Below are 22435 nucleotides of genomic sequence, written 5' to 3' on the forward strand. Positions count from 1 at the left end.
TTATGATCTAATTAGAAAATATGAACAAGAAAAGCAAATTGCATTCATTAGTTTTAACTCTGTCATACTGTTTTATGTTATATTTATTGACCATATCATGTTATACTGACTGTGTTTGTCTATACAGTCTTTTTTTTTGGAGGGGGAGCTATTTGTTTCTTTCTTTGGTATTTAAAACAAGTCTGTATTTGTGTTCTAATGCTTGCCTTTATAGTGATATCTTTTATAAGACCCTTGTTCTTTTGTTAGCTTTAAATGGTATTCTGTGACTCCTATCTATCACCAAAGCAACAATCAGTGAGATCATTGGTCATTCTCTCCTTTTTAATATTCTCTTTTTTAATTGATTTATTTCAATAATATCTAAACATGTAATAGTTTCATATTATTCTGATGGCTCATATGGTAAAGAATCTTCCTGCACTGCAGGAGACCCAGGTTCAATCCCTTGGTTGGCAAGATCTCCTGGAGAAGGGAATGGCTACCCACTTCCAGTATTCTTGCCTGGAGAATGCCCATGGACAGAGGACCCTGGTGGGCTACAGCCAATGGAGTCACAAAGAGCTGGACATGACTGAGTGACTAAAATATATGTATTATTCTAACATCCTTACGCCCACCTTTGTTCTACACTTAGATCCACAATTAAATATCTTAGATGATACTCTTAGTCCTTGCTCTAGTTATCTCTTGGTTGAATTGTTTGGTTTAATTAAGATAAGTAGGCATCTCTGGAAGGGTTCTTGAATTAAGTATTCCTTGAGTTCTTGCATATCATAAACTCATGTGTGAGTGTGCATGTGTGTATGTGTGCTTACACATGTGCACACTTTAATATATTTCATTGGCTGGATTTAAAATTCTTCCTAAAGGAGATTGGTCCTGGGTATTCATTGGAGGGACTGATGTTGAAGCTGATACTCCAATAACTTTGGCCACCTGATGCGGGAGCTGACTCATTTGAAAAGACCCTGATGCTGGGAAAGATTGAGCGCAGGAGGAGAAGGGGATGACAGAGGATGAGATGGCTGGATGGCATCACTGACTCTATGGACATGAGTCTGAGTGAACTCCAGGAGTTGGTGATGGACAGGGAGGCCTGGCGTACTGCAGTCCATGGGGTCTCAAAGAGTCAGACACAACTGAGCGACTGAACTGAACTGAAAATCCTTGGTTCACTAATTCTTTCAGACTCCTTAAAATGCTGCTTCATTGTTGTCTATGTATATTATTCCTGAGATGTAAAACTTTGATTTTTTAAATTTTATTTTAAGGAACTTATCTTTTATCCAGTTTTCCTCTATATCTAAAGTCCAATGGCTAATTGATGTCTTACAATTGACTATTCTGGGACAGTGTTCAATATAGGGACACGTAGTAATTTTATTTCTGGAAATTTTTCTGGATTATAGTTTTAAGTATTACTTCTATTATTTTATCCTTGATGTATTCCAATTATACATTTACTGGATTATCTTTGCCTGTCTTCTATATTAGTGACTTCATTCTGATTCATTTTACCATTTATTTTATCTTGTTTTGTTTTCTTAGCTATCACTGTGTCTTTCCTCAGTGGTCCTTATTTTATTTTCGATTGACTTCGTTCTCTCTTGGGCATCCGGTAATTTAGTTTTAATTTCAAAATTCTTTTTCTTACTTTGTATTCTATTTTAATCAACTTTTCTTTAGTATCTTTCTGTTCTTTATCCATTTCTGGTCAGAACTTTTAAATTTCTAATTCAAAATGTTGTTTTATCTTTATAAATGTTTGTTCGAAAATATCTTGAGATTTCATTACAATTTTCTCATTTGTGTTTTTGTTTATGTTTGAGGAAGGAGAGTGATTTTTATTAGACATATTGCTTTGACTCTCATTTCTGATTTTGTATGGCAACTTGGGCTTCCCTTGTGGCTCAGCTGGTAAAGAATCTGCCTGCAATGAGGGAGACTTGGGTGCAACAATCCCTGGGTTGGGAAGATCCCCTGGAGAAGGGAAAGGCTACACACTCTGGTATTCTGGCCTGGAGAATTCCATGGACAGTCCATGGAATCGCAAAGAATTGGACATGACTGAGCGACTTTTACTTTCACTTTTCACTTTTATTTTTCATGGCAACTTTGTAGGAATATTATCTACTTTGTATGTATTTTTATTTTTTTCCTGGACCAGCAATAACGATTTTATATAAGCAAAAATAAAAGATTTTGGTGAATTACTACATTCTTAGTTCATGAGCACCCTCTTCTGTTTATTTTGTGAAATACTCATGTTTTAGTAGATGACATCTTTTTTTTTTTTTTTTTTTGGAGATAGTAGTTGGTATGTCTTAAGATCTTGAATATTTTTTTGTTTGTTTCTGCAAACACAACTTCTATCACAATTTTTCTCTATCATAACCAAATTTCCAAGGGCCATTTCCTCTATTGACTTCATTTCCCTCTTCTTAAGAAGTACCTTCCTAAGACTCCATCTTTCATTCTTCTCACTTCAAACTCCCTTTTTCAGTTTCCCAATAGCTGTGTTCTGATCAACAAGGCCTGTTAGCATTTTCCAATTCAGAACAGGAGTTTGTCTTTCTGAGGGTGATTTTGTCTGTCTTTCCATCCCTGAGCTCCTTCTCCCTCTCTTTTTTGCTGCACTCTCCACCTGACTTTCTCATCCAGAATGAGCTCTTGAGTTGGCTCTGATGCATTAGTGTTGTGTCTCCACTTACATGTACCTTTTCAAGTTCATAGCATTTTCTTTCTCCTAATTATGTTGTGGGCTTCCCTGGTGGCTCAGAGGTAAAGAATACGCCTGCCAATTCAGGAGACACAGGTTCAATCCCTGAGCCAGGAAGATCCCCTGGAGAAGGAAATGGCAACCCAACCAGTATTCTTGCCTGGGTAATCCCATGATCAGATGAGCCTGGTAGGCCACAGTCCATGGGGTTGCATAGAGTCAGAAACAACTTAGCAAGTGAACAACAACCACAATTATATTGTGGATATGGTTTCTGCATGGTTGTGTTATTCTCTTACTGGATATTTATTACTTTCCAAGTGGATAGGTTAAAATTTAGATAGCAACCTTTACATTATAAGAGACCAGTATGTTTTTCATAAAGAATTTTATGTGAATGGTGATCATAAATAGATCAACAGATGGGTTAATATAGACTTAAAGAAATGAAAATTTATAAAATTCTAATTTTCTAAATTTCATGAGAGTGACTGAAATGAAAGAAATTAAGAGGAAACTGGATATCTGTATTTTGAAGTACTAACATATTGTTTCTAAAATCCTTCATTATGTCCAGACCTCTCTCCAGAGTTCTAGGAAATTTATTTTAAAAAGCTCACCTACTACATTCATCATTTTTTCACCTTCTAGTGCAGCTTGCAAACTTGAACCATATATAACTCTTTCTGAAGCTTTACCAGATCGAATCCTTTTTTGGGTCATGCCTTTCTGCCACCACTTCTGTCATCATCTCAAATAGGTTACTCTGCCATTTTTAAGTTAGCATTGCAAAAGTGTGCATCTATATTTGATAGTCTTTTTCCAGGTAGAAAAGGGACCCTGAATATCCACATTATTGAGCATACATTTGTTTATATAGTATCTGTTAGGAACATCGTATGCATTTTATTTTTTAAAAAACAGTCAGTTCAGTCACTCAGTTATGTCCAACACATTGCAACCCCATGGACTGCAGCGTGCCAGGCTTTCCTGTCTATCACCAGCTCCTGGAGCTTGCTCAAACTCGTGTCCATCCAGTTGGTGATGCCATCCAACCATCTCATCCTCTGTCATCCCCTTCTACTCCTGCCTTCAATCTTTCCCAGCATGAAGGTCTTTTCTAATGAGTCAGTTCTTAGGCCAAAGTATTGGAGTGTCAGCTTTGGCATCAGTCCTTCCAAGGAAAATTCAGGACTGATTTCCTTTAGGATTGGCTGGTTGGATCTCCTTGCTGTCTAAGGGACTCTCAAGAGTCTTCCCCAACGCCACAGTTCAAAAGCATCCATTCTTCAGTGCTCAGCTTTCTTTCTTTATTGTTCAGCTCTCACATTCGTACATGACTACTGGAAAAACCATAGCTTTGACTAGATAGACCTTTGTTGGCAAAGTAATGTCTCTACTTTTTAATATGTGGTCTAAGTTTGTCATACTTTTTTTTTCCAGGAACAAGCATCTTTTAATTTCATGGCTGCAGTCACCATCTGCAGTGATTTTGGAACCCAAAAAAATAAAGTCTGTGACTGCTCCATTGTTTCCCCATCTATTTGCCATGAAGGGATGTGACCAGATGCCATGATCTTAGTTTTCTGAACTTTGAGTTTTAAGCCAACTTTTTCACTCTCCTTTTTCACTTTCCTCAAGAGACTCTTTAGTTTCTCTTCGCTTTCTGCCATAAGGGTGGTGTCAACTGCGTATCTGAGGTTATTGATATTTTTCCTGGCAAACTTCATTCCAGCTTGTGCTTCATCCAGGTCAGCATTTTGCATAATATATATGCATTAAGTAAGCAGGGTGATAATATACAGCCTTGACATACTCCTTTCCCAATTTGGAACCAGTCCATTGTTCCATGTCTGGTTCTAACTGTTCTCTTGACCTGCATGCAGATTTCTCAGGAGTCAAGTAAGGTGGTCTGGTATTCCCATCTCTTGAAGAATTTTCCACAGTTTGTTGTGATCCACACAAAGACTTTAGTGTAGTCAATGAAGCAGAAGTAGATCTTTTTCTGGAATTCTCTTGCTTTTTCTATGATGCCACGGATGTTGGCAACTTGATCTCTGGTTCCTCTGCCTTTTCTAAATCTAACTTGAACATCTGGAAGTTCTCGGTTCATGTACTGTTGAAGCCTCGCTTAGAGAATTTTGAGCATTACTTTACTAGCGTGTGAGATGAGTGCAACTGTGCGGTAGTTTGAGCATTCTTTGGCATTTCCTTTCTTTGGGATTATAAAGAAAACTGACCTTTTCCGGTCCTGTGGCCACTACAGAGTTTTCTAAATTTGCTGGCATATTGAGTGCAGCACTTTCACAACAACATGTTTTAGGATTTGAGATAGCTTAACTGGAATACCATCATCTCCACTGGCTTTGTTTGTCATGATGCTTCCCAAGGCTCATCTGACCTCACACTCTAGGATGTCCAGCACCAGGTGAGTGAACACACCATTGTGCCTATTTGGGTCATTAAGACCTTTTTTATAGAGTTCTTCTTTGTATTCTAGCCACCTCTTCTTGATATCTTCTGCTTCTGTTTGGACCATACCATTTCTGTCCTTTATTGTTTATCCCATCTTTGCATGAAATGTTCCCTTGGTATCTCTAATTTTCTTGAAGAGATCTCTAGTCTTTCCCATTCTATTGCTTTCTTCTATTTCTTTGCATTGATCACTTAGGAAGGCTTTCTTATCTTTCCTTGCTATTCTTTGAAACTCTGAATTAAGATGGACATATATTTCCTTTATTTATTTATTTATGGTTACTTATTTGGCTTATTTATGGCTTATATGGCTATTTATTTATTTATGTCTATTTATTTATTTATCAAATTTTAGTTGTGGTGCACAGGATCTTCTTTGCTGCCTGTGGGATTTCTCCTTGTGGCACATAGTCTCTTTCTTGCAATGTGCAGTCTTCAGAGCATGTGGGATCATAGTTGTGGTGTAGGGGCTTTTCAGTGTGGCATGTGGGCTCTCTAGTTGTGGCACAGGCTTAGTAACTTCATGGCATGTGGGACCTTAGTTCCTCAACCAGAGATCTAGTCACGTCCACTATATTGGAAAGCAAATTCTTAACCACTGGACCACCAGGGGAATCCGAAGCTTACACATTTTGTACTCAGTGTGGTAAGATACATTGCTATGCTGTGCTACGTCACTTCAGTCGTGTCCGACTATGTGCGACCCCATAGACGCAGCCCACCAGGCTCCCCCGTCCCTGGATTCTCCAGGCAAGAACACTGGAGTGGGCTGCCATTTCCTTCTCCAATGCATGAAAGTAAAAAGTGAAAGTGAAGTCACTCAGTCATGTCCAACTCTTAGCGACCCCATGGACTGCAGCCTAACAGGCTCCTCCGTCCATGGGATTTTCCAAGCAAGAGTACTGGATTTATTTGGAATTTGTTTGTGCCCTTGTATGTTTTATCAACAATCTCATGAAGTTGTGGTCAGTACATTTAAAATCGATTACAATACTTTACAATAGTGGGGTAATGAAATATTCAGGTTGAAGCCAAAAGTAGCCAAATTAAAAGAACACATGTATACCTGTGGTAGATTCATTTTGATGTTTGGCAAAACTAATACAATTATGTAAAGTTTAAAAATAAAATAAAATTAAAACCAAAAAAAAAAAAAAAAGAAATTATATAATTTAGAAATAATATAGAATTATATAAGAAATAATAAAGGAATTCTCTGAAAAGGATAATTCTCTGAAAAAAAAAAAAAAAGTTACTATCATGAAACCACATGAAAACATGAATGAAATGCCAGTGCTGTAAAATGCAAATCAGCTAGTTCTCATTTCCATTGTAAAAATGGTTTAAAAAAAAAAACTGTCCTATACTCAGCCCTACAAATGACGATTCCCTAGCCTATAGTTCCACGATATTAACTGGGTTGTGTGTTGTAAACATTCTCTGAGAAAGATGAAAAAGAGAACATAAAGAACCAATTTCCGTTTTCATTTTTAGACTCTAAAGTTTGTTGCTTTATTTGGTCATTTTCATCACTGAATGGAATAAAATTATCTAGTAAAGAGGAGCAAAAACAGAAGGATACACCCTCAACCTTATATAGGGAAATGAATTTGTGATTAATGTATCATTCTTTTATGCATTTGTTAAAAATGAGAATGTTTTCAGAATTTATGTTTATAATTATACTCCTTGGGAACAAAAGTTATGTAACTTTTCCAGGAAAACTTAGTTATAGTTCCCAATTGATATACTATGTGTATGGCCAAAATCTAATAAAAATATAGGAAAAGATTTTAATATGAATATTAGCTATCACTGGAGTGTGCGGTTTTCTACCTGGGGAAATTTTGTACGCTTCTGTGTTCTCTTGTGATGTCATCACCTCTAAACCACAATAGCAAGAGCCTCAATTTTTCAAAAAATCCAAATCCAATTAAAATAATCTAGGACTAAAGGAAATAGGCCCACATTCTGGCCCTTGTTCCTGTCTCCAAAGTCTTAGTACTTAGTATGTTTTCTAAATTGGTCTACCTTCCTGGCTTCGTAAGCTGCCCGCCAGGATGGGCCTTCATACAACCCTTATGAATTAGCATAACCTATGCTATGACTCTTACAAGATTCTGCCTCCCAGGAAATGAACAAAACCTGACTGCAAATTTTGAACTCATATTACTGAATTTGTATCTCTAGGATTCAAGATGCAGTAACCCTTAGATGTGAACATGGTGTTAATATTTACCTAGTTTTTCCAGTGATAGGCAATAGGAAAAAAAAAAGTGAAAAATAGCCAAATTAAAAGTTACTTTCTTGAAAATGTCTATAAAAACTCAACATAAAATAAGACTGCAAATGCAGAAATATTATATTCTCATTTTGTTTAAAAATTTAATGCTATCCAAATTAATTCAGTGTTATATGTATATGTTGAATACTAATAAAGTTTGAATAGAAGTCATCTAATCAATAGTGAGAGTTGGTGAAATAGCTTTTTTTTAATTTTGAAAGTATTTTAGATTTCAGAAATAGTAGGAAAAAATAGTACAAAGTGTTTCTGTGTACCTTTCACCTCACTTCCCCTAGTAGTAAAATCTTTCATAAGTACAATTACTGAAGTCAGGAAATTAACATTTATATAGACTAGTTCTCTGGTGGCTCAGCTGTTAAAGAATCCACCTTCAATGCAGGAGACCCCAGTTCTATTCCTAGGTCGGGAAGATCCCCTGGAGAAGGGTTAGGTTATCCACTTGAGTATTCTTGGGCTACACTGGTGGCTCAGATGGTAAAGAATCCGCCTGCAAAGTTGGAGACCTGGGTTGGGAAGATGCTCTGGAGGAGGGCATGGCAACCCACTCCAGTATTCTTGCCTAAAGAATCCCCTGGACAGAAGAGCCTGGCAGGCTACAGTCCATGGGGCTGCAAAGAGTCATACATGATTGAGAGACTAAGCACAAACTAGTACTAGTCTACACCTTATTTAGCTTTTTCTAGTTGGTTCACTAATGTCCACTTTCTGGTCCAGGCCCAATCCATATCCTATTCCACATTTAGTCTTTGTGTCTCCATAGTCTCCGTACATTGTGATGGGACCTCAATCAGTGTTTCTATTTCATGACCTTGACACTTTTGAAGAGTATTGGCCAGTTATTTTCTAGAATGTTCCTCCATTTGAATTTGCCAAATGTGGCTCTGTATCTCCAAAAGGGAAACACTCCCCCAGCTGTATCTGATTATTATATAAGTGAATTCTTGACCTGAGAACAACCATTACAGTGATCTTCCAGGCTAAGTAACTTGGATTTATTTTGAATAAAATGAATTGGATTAATGAATTAGGGAGATGGTAGGGGAGGTGGTAGAGAATCAAAGTAGTGAGATAGTGTTTCTTATAGCTTTTCAGTATTTGGGTCCCATTTCTATAGGGAATGCTATCCTTGGATTCTACAAGTTTCCCAGTTGTAGCCTAGAAAATGTTTTATTTTTTAAAATTAATTTCTATTGGAGTATAATTGCTTTGGGCTTCCCAGGTGGCTCTAGTAGGAAAGAACACACTTACCTGTGCAGGAGACATAATGGATGCAAGTTCAGTCCCTAGGTTGGGAAGATACCCTAGAGGAAGGCATGGCAACCCACTCCAGTATTCTTGCCTGGCGAATCCCCATGGACAGAGGTGCCTGACGGGCAACAGTCCTTAGGGTCACAAAGATTCAGACATGACTGAAGTGACTTAGCACACACACATAATTGCTTTACAATGTTGTGTTAGTTTCTTTCTGTACAGCAATGTGAATCAGTTGCGCATATACATATATCCACTCTTTTTTAGATTTCCTTCCAATTTAGGTCACCACAGAGCATTGAGAAGAGTTCCCTGTGCTCTATGGTAGGTTCTCATTAGTTACCTTGTTTATCCACTGTGGTGTATATATGTCAGTCCCAATTCATCTCACTTTTCCTTTCCTGCCTTGTTAACCGTAAGTTGGTTCTCTACATTTGGGACTCTATTTCTGCTTTACAAATAAGTTCATCTCTACCATCAAAAATGTGTTTTTTTGTTGTTGTTTTTTTTAGCTAGCATAAAGGAGTCTCAGTTTTCTGCAATGAAAATGGACTTAACAAATAGATGATAAATAAACAGTAATTGGGAAAAGCAAGTAAATAAAAAGTATAACATGATAGCTGTGGCAAAAACCAGGCAGAACTAGATGCCTCTTTAATTTTTTATTCTATTGTAGTTTTACTAAGCTTATATGACTGACTGCAAGTTAACCTAGACATTTGCACAGACATTTGCAGAGTGGATTACTATAAGAATATCTAATCACTGAATTTTCTCCATGGTTCCATGGCCTGAAGAAAATCTCAATTATAACAGTTCTTAATGCAGCATTAACCTTGCAGATCTCAAGTGTTTATTTTTCTCTGTTGCATAGTATATGTTATTCTTTCATTAGTGTGACCTTAATCATCTGTAAATTTGTCAGATATTATCAGATACAGTTTTCTAAATAACCCAGGACCCAAGAGCTCCAAGCTGCATGCTTGTTTGGCAGAGCAAATAGTACAAAATTGGAAATTCTTTTTTGTCATTTGTTCCCTTAATTTTAAAAAGAAGTAGTCTTTTTTAAAAAACAAATTCAATTCCAAATAACTTACTTTTCACAATGAAAGATGATTCTTAATTTTTCATCATATAAATGTATACTTCTCAGTTAATAATCAAGTTATTATTGTTGTTATTATAACAATTATTACTTATTATTATTATGACTTGTCTTCTTAAAAATGAAAAAAGCTTGTAGTTTTTTTGTTAGCATTTTAGCATAGACCTTCCTTTGCTTTTCAGAAAGAATATCTTTGTGTGCACATATATGCACATGCATATACATATATGCATACACATATACATTCATATATATGTACATACACACACCCACACCATTTTAAACACTGGTTGTAGGTTTTTATACTCATTCTGTCATATTTACAAATGAACCAATGTATGTATTCTATTACTTGTTTCTTGTAACATCCATCCATCAATCCTTTGTAGGCATTATAAATGAAATGAGCGACAGCTCTTTGTAACAAGTTAGAGGTACAGTGTATTATTTTGTTTCAAACTGTGAGTTAAGTACCACTTAATAGTTCATCTTAAAATATAAGTATTTATAGCATATAATTTTGTTTAGGAATTAATCTATTTTGGAAATATGACATAAGCAAATAAATTATGTTATTATCTTATGAAATGCAAACCAGATTTCCCCCCTAACTCCTGATGACTACCTCATGATGGAAAATGGGAAACAATACCAAGGAATTGTTCTCAGAACCTTTGGCATTGTAAATCCACAAATATAAAGAATCAGTGAACTCTATACTTGGTAAAGCTGAAACTCCAGTACTTTGGCCACCTCATGTGAAGAGTTGACTCCTTGGAAAAGACTCTGATGCTTGGAGGGATTGGGGGCAGGAGGAGAAGGGGACGACAGAGCAAGAGATGGCTGGATGGCATCACTGACTCGATGGACGTGAGTCTGAGTGAGTCTGAGTGAATTCCGGGAGTTGGTGATGGACAGGGAGGCCTGGCGTGCTGCGATTCATGGGGTCGCAAAGAGTCCGACATGACTTGAGCGACTGAACTGAACTGATCTTTGGGGATACATAGCTTAGAATTAGTAATTTACTAGTAATTTACACCCCCCCCCCAAAAAAAGAGCCAAAAAATGAGCCAAAGATAAGGAATAACTGAAGGAAAGGTTTTATAGTATAAAAGTTGTTTTTTTTAATTTAACTTTGAAATGCTTCCATTTGACAGCACCTTTAAGTAGGACTAGTATATATATAAAACTAACCATGTTAGACTTTTACTCTAAATATTAGTAAATATGATTGTTTTACTTATTTTTATAGACATGGGGTAATATTAGACCTATTATATGTATGAATCCAAGTATTCAGCCATATTAATAATAAATATTCATAATATCGGGGCTTCCTGTAGCTCAAACAGTAAAGCATCTGCCTGTGATGCAAGAGACCAGGGTTCGATCCCTGGGTTGGGAAGTTCCTATGGAGAAGGGAATGGCAATCCACTCTAGTACTCTTGCCTGGAGAATTCCATGGACAGAAAAGCCTGGCGGGCTACAGTCCATGGGATCGCCAACAGTCGGACACGACTGAGCAACTAATGCACGCACGCATTCATAATATCAATTGTCCTCTGTATATTCTTTCACTTTAGTTGCACCCCACTCCAGTACTCTTGCCTGGAAAATCCCATGGATGGAGGAGCCTGGTAGGCTGCAGTCCATGGGGTCGCTAGGAGTCGGAGACGACTGAGTGACTTCACTTTCACTTTTCACTTTAATGCATTGGAGAAGGAAATGGCAACCCACTCCAGTGTTCTTGCCTGCAGAATCCTAGGGATGGGGGAACCTGGTGCGCTGCCGTCTCTGGGGTCGCACAAAGTCGGACATGACAAGCGATTTAGCAGCAGCAGCAGCAAAAGGCACTCAGTAGATATCTTTCAAATGCATTTTTCTTTTTAATAGCCAAATTCTCCAGTAGCTTGAGGAATTTGATAAAAACTATCTGGATAGTTATTCTCATTAGTCTAAATTAAGTATTGTTATGGCAGAAAGTGAAGAGGAACTAAAAAGCCTCTTGATGAAGGTGAAAGAGGAGAGTGAAAAGTTGGCTTAAAACTCAACATTCAGAAAACAAAGATCATGACATCTGGTCCCATCACTTCATGGGAAATAGATGGGGAAACAGTGGAAACAGTGTCAGACTTTATTTTGGGGGGCTCCAAAATCACTGCAGATGGTGATTGCAGCCATGAAATTAAAAGACGCTTACTCCTTGGAAGAAAAGTTATGACTAACCTAGATAGCATATTGAAAAGCAGAGACATTACTTTGCCAACAAAGGTCTGTCTAGTCAAGCAAATGGTTTTTCCAGTGGTCATGTATGGATGTGAGAGATGCTAAAGCTGAAACTCCAGTACTTTGGCCACCTCATGCGAAGAGTTGACTCATTGGAAAAGACTCTGATGCTGGGAGGGATTGGGGACAGGAAGAGAAGGGGACAACAGAGGATGAGATGGCTGGATGGTATCACTGACTCGATGGACATGAATCTAAGTGAACTCCGGGAGTTGGTGATGGACGGGGAGGCCTGGCATGCTACGATTCATGGGGTCGCAAAGAGTCGGACACGACTAAGTGACCGAACTGAACTGAACTGATGCTGTATTAAACAGAGTGCCTATATTAATATCTGAATTGGCTAAGGTCTCTGGAACCAAAGTACAGTGTTTTTGAATCCTGTATGATTGTTAAGATAAAATGTGTCAGTGCGTGGAAAGTCCATCAGTACCTGGACATTGTAAATACTCAGTAATATTCTTATTACCATTTTGAAAGAAAAAGTTCTTAAGGTGCTTCACAATTTGGTATTATATGTTACTACTCCAAGTATATTATATTAATCCATTACTAATCCAAGAATTATTAAGCCAGGTCATAGCCTAGATTTTATATAGTAAAAAAAAAAAAAATACTTGAAAAATATCTTTAGTATTTAAGGGAAGCTCCAATAATAGAAACCATAAAGGAAATCGCTGAGAATTTACCAAATAAAATTTTAAAAAACATGTGTTAAAGAGACTGTTCAACAAAGTTAAACTCTTAAAAACATGTATGCAACATGTGATAAAGGATTGTTACTCTTCATAAATTAAAAAAAACTATTATGAATTGATTTATAAAAGCAAGAAATGTACAAAAGGGAAAAAAAGTCCAATAATGAAGAAATAAAAATTAATACAACTATCAACTGCTATTTAAAAACAATTTGGTTGATTTTTAAATAATAATTTATAATATTTTATCTGCATATCCAGATTTGAAAGTTCTAAAAATTGCCTTTTATAAACTCATGTGGCAGCAAAAGGTAACCTGATCTGGGCATGCTGGCAGCAAACCAGTGGTAACTGACTTGAAAGGGTCCTTTTCTGTGCCTCTTAGTGAGAATCACATGATTTGGGCTGCCTGAATATTCATGGCTTTAAAAAATTTTAAGTGCTTTCTCGGACTCTGCTTGGATTGTTATAGAATAGAAGGCATTTGCATCATGTTATCCTTCTAAAATCAGAAAAATTATGAATTTCAAAACCACTCTGTCCAGAAATTTTTGGATGAGGAATTGTGGACCTGTGTTTAATTTGATGGTACAGAGAACCAAAGTCACTCATAAATTCCCAATGAAGTCATAAATTGGTTTCTTTTGTGAATGGGATAGTAAAATGTGAATATAGATATAGAGATTTATCAAAAGCCATAAAAGTGTGCATGCCCTTTAACCGGAAATTTCTCCTCTAGGAATTTATCATGGCTAAGTTATTGGGAAAATGATGGAAGACTTAAGCTTTAGTAAGTCCAACACAGGTGACATATAACTGAAAAGCCCCACATGTTCTATGACGGAAGACTGGTGGGATTACACAAGGCTCTAAACACACCTCACACAACAGCTGTGCCACTTTCAAAGTGATATTGTGCAGTAACACTCATTCATGTTGAAGATGCCCTCAGTATTTGTTAGGTAGAAATACCAGGCTGTAAAAATAATATGACTATATTATCTAATTTCTCTAAAAATTGTCTCTGGATGGCAGAATTGCAGGTGATTCTAATTTTCTTTTTATAACTGTGCTTGTCTATGATGAACATGTGTTACTACTTATAATAATAAAACTTTTAAGTGTCATTTAAACATATTATTAAGAGTTTGTCAATACATCTTACTTAGCTTCAAGTTATGTATATTATTAATGTGTGTGAGGAAAATATAATATTCTTCATATTTATAGGAATTAATTATAATGACTTGGTATATTTGAAAACAGTATCATAACACATAGCCTAGTTTTCAAATAGCATGTTTTTCCTTAAAGAAACCTTTATTGTATTGTTGATATTTTAATGTGTATTATTAAAATTTGCTGTGGAGCATTGAAAATATAAGCCATATTGTCAAGGAAAGCATGTTCAGAAATTTAGACTTAATACAAAAATATACCCAGAGAGTTTATTGGCAGCATTCAAATTCTGACCCATGAAGAGAGAACAGTAAGCTAACCATCTCGAATAGTGGGATATCAATTGAGAATGTGTAATTTCTTTGTTTCAGTCATAGGAAACAATTTGCTATTCTCAGAAATATATTTTGAAATTATAATCTTTATCCTGAAATGCTCCTTTTAACAATACAAATAAATGAGAAAGCTGTGTGCTCTTTCAGGAAAGTGATTTGCCTTCTGCATTGCCTTGAGTGGTGATAACATGATGTGCCATTCTACTGCTTGGCATGGGATAAACAGCTAGACCCAGCAGGATATCTACAGAGAAGAGAGTTCTGTGTTTAAAGTGCTAATTTCAAGTCAGTGTTTCTTATAGTTCCTACAATATGCATTTGAAATTTGGTGCTGACTCTGAATACTTTATTCCAGTTTGTTAGACTATTTCTGCAATATATGTACAATTAAATTATATCACTTATTAAAAATAGTGTTATCTGTTACTTATTTACTGAAAGAAACAACTCTTTATTTTTCAGAGCTTCCATATGGCTGGGAAAAAATCGATGATCCCATATATGGCACTTATTATGTCGAGTAAGTCTCTAAGTTTGATATTAACTTGTTATTAATGTGTTGTGAAATTGTGTTAGTATTCCATTTATTGTGCATGTGTGGCTAACAGTCCTTTTATTCCCCTTTCATCTTACTTTGAAGTACCCACAAAGACTCTAGCAGCACTAGCTAGCTGTCTCTTGCCTCTCCAGCTGGCTAATTTGTCATACTTTCCCTTTGACTCATGATTCTAAAACACCAATTGGAAAAGTGTCTTTCACACTGTCCTCTAAATGAGTGATAATTAAAGATATCAAAGTAAATGCCCTTCATTTTGCAATCAGAATGTTGGGAGCTGACTAGTTGTGCAATAGAGATGTTCTATTAGACCAGATTTCAAAGTCAGTTAAATGAAGCAACCATATTTTTCAGTTGAGGGATGAAATAAAATTTAGATTTCTTTGTCTTTTAAGGCCTCATTTTAAATCAGGAGGGTTTTTCTGTAAATTGGACTGAGCGACTAAACTGAACTGAACACTTACTGAAAATCTTTTAACATTGACAAAATTAACCAGGAGTTGCAGCTATAGTATTATTAAAATATATATGTATTTATTTTAACATATATAAATATCTAATACATAATATATTTTAATACATAAAATATATATGTATTTATCTATTGGAGGTTGTAGCATAATGAGTTACCACTCTATGCATCCTTTTATTCAGGATAAAGCCCCTATTAAGGATTCAATTATATACACATCTTTCTTTAGGAAAATCAAGTAATATTCAATAACTTTCAAAGGTTACGTACATAAGTTACTTTTCCATAACCCCTTTTCTGATAGACAGTTTTTTAAAGTTTACTTATTGCATCATGTTGTTAATGTTATTTGGGTGAATAACAAAACCTACATACCCACGAAACACAGAGGCTGAAACACTAAAAATGTTCTCCCTCTCCATCAAGATCTAAATCTGTTTCCTCCAGTCATATTCTGTTTAACAATAATAATCTAGATGGTAAATGGTTGCAAACTAATGACATCATTGTTAAATTGTTTTTATAGCCATAGTCAAACCGTTACTGAGCTTTTACTAAGTGTCAAGCCCTTCTCTCCACTGGGGAGGTGCTGATGAGGACAGCCTGTGTGCTCACGCCCTTGAGCATCTCCTTCATGAACACTTGTTTTGAGCTATCATCTCAAGTGAATTTTGGCACCACAGTCATTTCCAGTGAAGGTGAATTTACTTCATTTGCCAAATGCAGTTTTCTAACATAGTATCTAAGGTCATGTAGACACTCAATACATGCAAAAATTAAGATAAATACTTGGAGGTATCACTAATTGCAAAAATAAAGGAAAATCACTTTTAGATAGTTCTAAGGCTTCTAGTCCCATTACATTGCTCATCAATTAAAATACATATATATTTTAATACTACTATAGTTGCAACTGCTGGTTAATTTTGTCAACGTTAAAAGATTTTCAATAAGTGTTCAGTTTAGTCACTCAGTTGTGTCTGACTCTTTACTATCCCATGGACTGCAGCACCCCAATAAGTGTTATCTTGTCTTAATTGTTGAATCAGACTATCCCTTGCTTAAACCTATTACATCTGAAATTCAAGGTAGTTCAATGGGAGGAAAGAGAACAGAAGTATGTGATACACCAGATCTCATCTGTAATACACTTCCTTACATAATTTATCAAACAAGAACGCTTGCCTAAGTTTAGATATTGGGAAACTCCATAAAAAGCCATATAGCAAATATTTTAGGGGGCCAAATGGCATCTGTCACAGCTATTCAATTCTGTTGTTGTTGAAAACAACCATAGATGCTACTTCAAATGAATGGGTGTCACTATGTTTCAATAAAACTTTATTAGCAAAAATAGATGGCTAGACAAACTTGGCCTGGGGGACATGATTTTCTGACCCTTTCCCCATTTGAAATTTTCTGATTCTTCTTCCATGTCCTCAACTGCTTTCAAGCTGATTTCCAATGTACGAAACAATATTTAACTCAAACCTTCCTTCTCTGCTTAAATATCTATCAAAGAGGTGAGAGACTCGCATATCAGAAAGCAATGCTTCCTACCTTCTTGTTCATTGAGGTGTCTGTTCTTCAAGGAAAGATCTGATGCTGGTAGTTAAATTATTGAATTGGACATTAGCTATAACCCTAAAAGGAAATGGTTCTCAGTATCATTACACTTCATATGGTTTACTTTGTATTTGTTTTTGCTTAAACTACATTTCTTTCCATTGGCTTTCCCGGTAGCTCAGCTGGTAAAGAATTCACTGGCAATGCAGGAGACCCCAGTTCGATTCCTGGGTTGGGAAAATCCCCTGGAGAAGGGATAGGCTACCCACTCCAGTATTCTTGGGCTTCCCTGCTGGCTCAGATGGTAAAAAAATCTGCTTGCAGTGTGGGAGACCTAGGTTTAATTCTTGGGTTGTGACGATCCCCTGGAGGAGGGCATGGCAACCCACCCATTATTCTTGCCTGGAAAATCCCTATGGACAGAGGAGCCTAGTGGGCTATTGTCCATAGGGTCACAAAGCGTCAGATACAACAGCCACTAAGCACAGCACAACACATTTCTTTCTATATTTCTCCACTTCATTTTTCATGTATAATCACCAAAGTCAGAAAATTACTCATAATTTAGTTAGTTATATCTTATATAATTAAATCAGACTAAATGGCACCCCACTCCAGTACTTATGCCTGGAAAATCCCATGGATGGAGGAGCCTGGTGGGCTGCAGTCCATGGGGTCGCTAGAGTCGGACATGACTGAGCGACTTCACTTTCACTTTTCACTTTCATGCATTGGAGAAGGAAATGGCAACCCACTCCAGTGTTCTTGCCTGGAGAGTCCCAGGGACGGGGGAACCTGGTGGGCTGCCATCTCTGGGGTCGCACAGAGTTGAACACGACTGAAGCGACTTAGCAGCAGCAGCAGCAACAACAACATTTAATACTTTTAGATTTCAAGTGATTGTGAGGTCTGAAATACAGTCATTGTTATTGTTGTTTAGTCGCTAAGTCGGGTCCAGCTCTTTTGCAACCCTATGGACTGTCACCTGCCAAGCTCCTCTGTCAATGGGATTCTTTAGGCAAGAATACTGGAGTGGGATTTCCTTCTCCAGGGGATCTTCCCGACCCAGGGATTGAACCCACATCTCCTGCAATGGCAGGCAAATTCTTTACCATTGAGCTACCAGGGAAGCCTCTGGGTACAATCATAGTGAGTCTAATAGTTTAACTTCCTTCAGGTTGCATCCAATTCTACTATTTGTCATGGCTTTTCCCCATTACATGATTCCATAGGTATACCAATACCAAAAATTAAGCATGTGTGTGTGTATCAGACCAGTCAAAAAACTAAGACAGGTAATTCAGACCTCCAGATAATTTTAAATAGAACTGTATGCCAATATTTCTTAAAAATATCTTTTGGGAAAAAATCATCAAAATAATTGAAGTACCTCAACTTGTAAACATTGTGTGTTTACATTATATAATGGGTTCTCTGAAGAGCTATCATTTTTGGTATTTAATTGCATACCCCATTACACAATTAGAGAACAGGTTACAAAATATGGAAAACATTCCATCCTCCCACCAAGTGGTAAAAAAGCCTATGCAAGGACTTTAGAAGTCTAACTCAGCAGTTACTCTTCAGACAGACCAACAACTAGGAGGAGAAGTTGTAGAGCAACATCAGCAGTGAATATCAGATTGAAAGAAGCCTTGTGCCTCTGGCAGTTGCACAAACACTCATTCCTGCCAGCCACAGATAAACCAATAGGACTCCCGCAGTCAACAGCAGGAAAGTGTATATACAACTTGACACTGGAAAACCTGGGCTGAATAAACTTTGACCACTACTGGTAACTTTAACTTGCTGTGTCATAATTTTGTCCTGGGCAAATCCAGTTTTAAGATTACAAGTTTAATATATTTAAAACTCAGAAGAAATTATCATCATTATCATGTAAGTATCATTGCATCATGGCATCTGGTCCCATCACATCATGGCAGATGGGAAAAAATGGAAACAGTGAAAGACTTTATTTGCTTGGGCTCAAAAATCACTATGGACAGTGACTGTAGCCATGAAATTAAAAGACACCTTGGAAAAAAAGCTATGACAAACCTAGAGAGCATATTCAAAAGCAGAGACATCATTTTGCCAACAAAGGTCTGTATAGCCCAAGCTATAGTTTTTCCAGTAGTCATGTAGGGATGTGAGAGTTGTACCATAAAGAAGACTGAGCGCTGAAGAATTGATACTTTTGAACTGTGGTGTTGGAGAAGACTCTTGAGAGTCCCTTGGACTGCAAGGAGATCAAACCAGTCAATCCTAAAGGAAATATACCCTGAATGTTCATTGGAAGGACTGATGCTAAAGCTGAAGCTCCAATACTTTGGCCACCTGATGCAAAGAGCTGACTCATTGGAAAAGACCCTGATGCTGGGAAAGATTGAAGGCAGGAGGAGAAGGGGGTAACAGGATGAGATGGTTGGGTGGCATCATCGACTCAACAAACATGAGTTTGAGCAAGTTCTGGGAGATAGTGAAGGACAGGGAAGCCTGGCTTACTGCAGTCCATAGGGTGGCAAAGAGTTGGACATGACTGAGCAATTGAACAATAGTATAACAAGGTAAATTGTCTTAAATTGACATATGGGGAAACTCTGGCCGAAGAAGTTCAGTAACTTACCCAGCATCACATTATTGATAGGAATGGGCCCAGGCACTGTGACTGTAGAGCCCAGAGTCCAAACTCTTGCTTGAAATGCATCCCATAAACGTAGTGTTCATAATCCTCATGTCATGGTCAGAATAAGCTTCTGCAGCTCATCACTGGAGAGGAATAGAGGGTCCCCAGAGAACATCTCCTCCCTGGCTCCCCTCTAGTGGTATCACAGGAGGGTGACAGACAGTGGTGGTCACATTGCACACAGCCCCAGCAGGCTGACTTCTGACTCACTCATTCTGAGCCACCAACTCCATCACCCATGGCTTGAGAGTGGTCCCAGAGACTCTGGCCCCCAAGAGCAAGACTGGAAAGTCCTGAACAAAGAGGATTCCATGTTGTGAGGGCCCCAGCATAGCGATGTTGGCCCTCATTTGGAGCTACAGAAGCAGCCACGCAGCTCTGTATTTTGAAGAACAGTGAGGCTCACTCAGCATATTTTCTTATTTCATCTGCAGACAGGACAGACAGACCACATTTCTGCTCAGTTTAGCCACAGAAAGAGGTTAGCCCTATTTTTCTTGACACTAAATCCATGATAGTACAGGACTTAGCAATGTATTAAAAAGTCCTAAAGTTGCTAACTAGAAATGTAACTGTCACTGTTCATAAAGAAAGGGAATTTTTTAATGAAAAAAGTATAAAATGTAGAGTTGAACAGCTGTGACTTTTGTACAAATGTGGTTTTTTTTCTCCTCTTTTGTGAAATTATGTCTGCTGGGTGCATTTTGGTTTCAATGGCAGTTACACAATTTGCTTAACTAGCTCTCCCAGAAGACACAATTTCCTGGAACAGTTTTCATGCAAAGCTGCCTTCTCTGGCACAGACGGAGAAGCAAACCATACAACTAACAGTTAAGATAATGGTGGAGACTGACAGATGTGATTTTCATGTAAAGGTTTTACAAGTTTTCATGTGATGTCACACATCTGCTACTATGAAATGTTACTTGTGTGCAGTTCCAGAATGTATGAAAGATACTGTATAATATCTCCAATATAACATTGAATGTGAAAGGAGAATTGCATTCATTTCATGGTTAATGATGAGTATTTGTCATGATGTAGCAAGTTGCAAAGTGGTTAGAGGGGATTTTAACTCAACAACATTATCTTAACAATGTTTTCCTCCTTCATGCCTTTGAGTAGTTCTCTAAATATTCCAAGAAAACACTTTCTAAGTTCAGAATTTTTGAAAAGTCAGCATATATGTAAAAGGATATATCTAATTGATATATCTAAATTATATATCTTTTTTTATCCTATTGTATTTTTTAACTTTACAATATTGTATTGGTTTTGCCATATATCAACATGAATCCGCCACAGGTATACACGTGTTCCCCATCTTGAACCCTCCTCCCTCCTCCTTCCCCGTACCATCCCTCTGGGTCGTTCCAGTGTACCAGCCCCAAGCATCCAGTATCGTGCATTGATTTCCAATTAGAAGTCAACACAAAAGTATGTCCTTTTAAAATCTTGCCTTTTCTTAGAGAATTTTTTTCCTGAATTGAAAGATTTTTTCAAACTTTCAATTTTTTCTTCAATCTTCAAAAATTAGCACACTGTTCTGATGCTTTTAAACAGCTATTTAAAAAAGAATCCTTTCACCAGCTTAACAAACTTGTGTAATAGAAGATGATAAACTGAAATGCACTGTTGATGAAGTTGCTCAGTTACATTTTAAAGGGAGCTCTAAATCTTGTCAGTAGCATTTGGTCGTATCAGTTATCACTTAGTGGCCAAGAACATGGGTGGCAGCATTTCACAGTATACCAGCCCTGCAAGTTCCTGGTTGTGAGATCTTAAGTACACAGATTGTGGAGAAGGAAGATGGAGAGGAGGATGGGGATCAGAAAGGAGAGAGGGAAAAGGAGAAGAAGAAATTGTATTATGCATCTACTACATGCCAGTCAGTATTCTAAGTACTATACATATTACTAACTCATTTAATCAAAATAAAACAAACTCTGAAGTCTATGTTACTATCCCCATTTTATAGATAATGAAATAGAAAATAAAGATAAAAAGATAAAAATAACTGAGATGTAGCTATTTCTACAAGTACTAAATAATAAAGCTGGAATTTGAATCTAGGCAGTCTCATTACACAGCTGGTGAAAGTGAAAATATTTGTTGCTCAGTCATATCTGACTTTTTGTGACTCCATGGAGTGTACTGTCTATGGAAACCTCCAGGCAAGAATACTGGAGTGGGTTGCCATTTTCTTCTCCGGGGGATCTTCCTGACCCAGGGATCTGACCTGGGTCTCCTGCACTGCAGGCAGATGCTTTACCATCTGAGCCACTAGGGAAGCCTTAGCACCTAACACAGGTATATAGGAAGTGCTGAACAAATGTTAATTATATTTTATCTTATGTATCCCAATGACATAGCTAAGGACTCTCCTTTTTGGAATTACATGCTTTTTCAGTTCTTTCTTGATACAGTAGCAGTTTTGGTCGCTCAGTCATGTCTGACTCTTTGTGACCCATGGACTGTAGCCCGCCAGGCTCTGTCTGTCCATGGAATTCTCCAGGCAAGAATATTGAAGTGGGTAGCCATTCCCTTCTCTAGGGGATCTTCCCAACCCAGGGATAGAACCCAGGTCTTTTGCATTGCAAGCAGATTTTTTACTGTCTGAGCTACCAGGGAGGCCTTTTATGATACAGTTCAGTTCAGTCGCTCAGTCATGCCCGACTCTTTGTGACCCCATGAATCGCAGCACACCAGGCCTCCCTGTCCATCACCAACTCCCAGAGTTCACTCATACTCATGTCCATCGAGTCAGTGATGCCATCCAGCCATCTCATCCTCTGT

The 22435-nt window shown here is 37.4% G+C and overlaps 1 protein-coding gene across 12 annotated transcripts in view; it reads left to right on the forward strand.

Moving 5' to 3' along the window:
- MAGI2 (membrane associated guanylate kinase, WW and PDZ domain containing 2) overlaps positions 1–22435 on the forward strand; it is a 1460538-nt gene that overhangs the window by 1073908 nt on the left and 364195 nt on the right. For all 12 annotated transcript variants that reach the window (XM_070787194.1, XM_070787197.1, XM_070787196.1 and 9 more), the window contains one exon: positions 14819–14876. In XM_070787194.1, coding sequence (XP_070643295.1) covers positions 14819–14876 — 58 coding nt within the window. The remainder of the gene's footprint in view (positions 1–14818; positions 14877–22435) is intronic.

The sequence above is a fragment of the Bos indicus genome, chromosome 4 (genome assembly GCF_029378745.1).
Source record: "Bos indicus isolate NIAB-ARS_2022 breed Sahiwal x Tharparkar chromosome 4, NIAB-ARS_B.indTharparkar_mat_pri_1.0, whole genome shotgun sequence".
NCBI classification, from domain to species: domain Eukaryota; kingdom Metazoa; phylum Chordata; class Mammalia; order Artiodactyla; family Bovidae; genus Bos; species Bos indicus.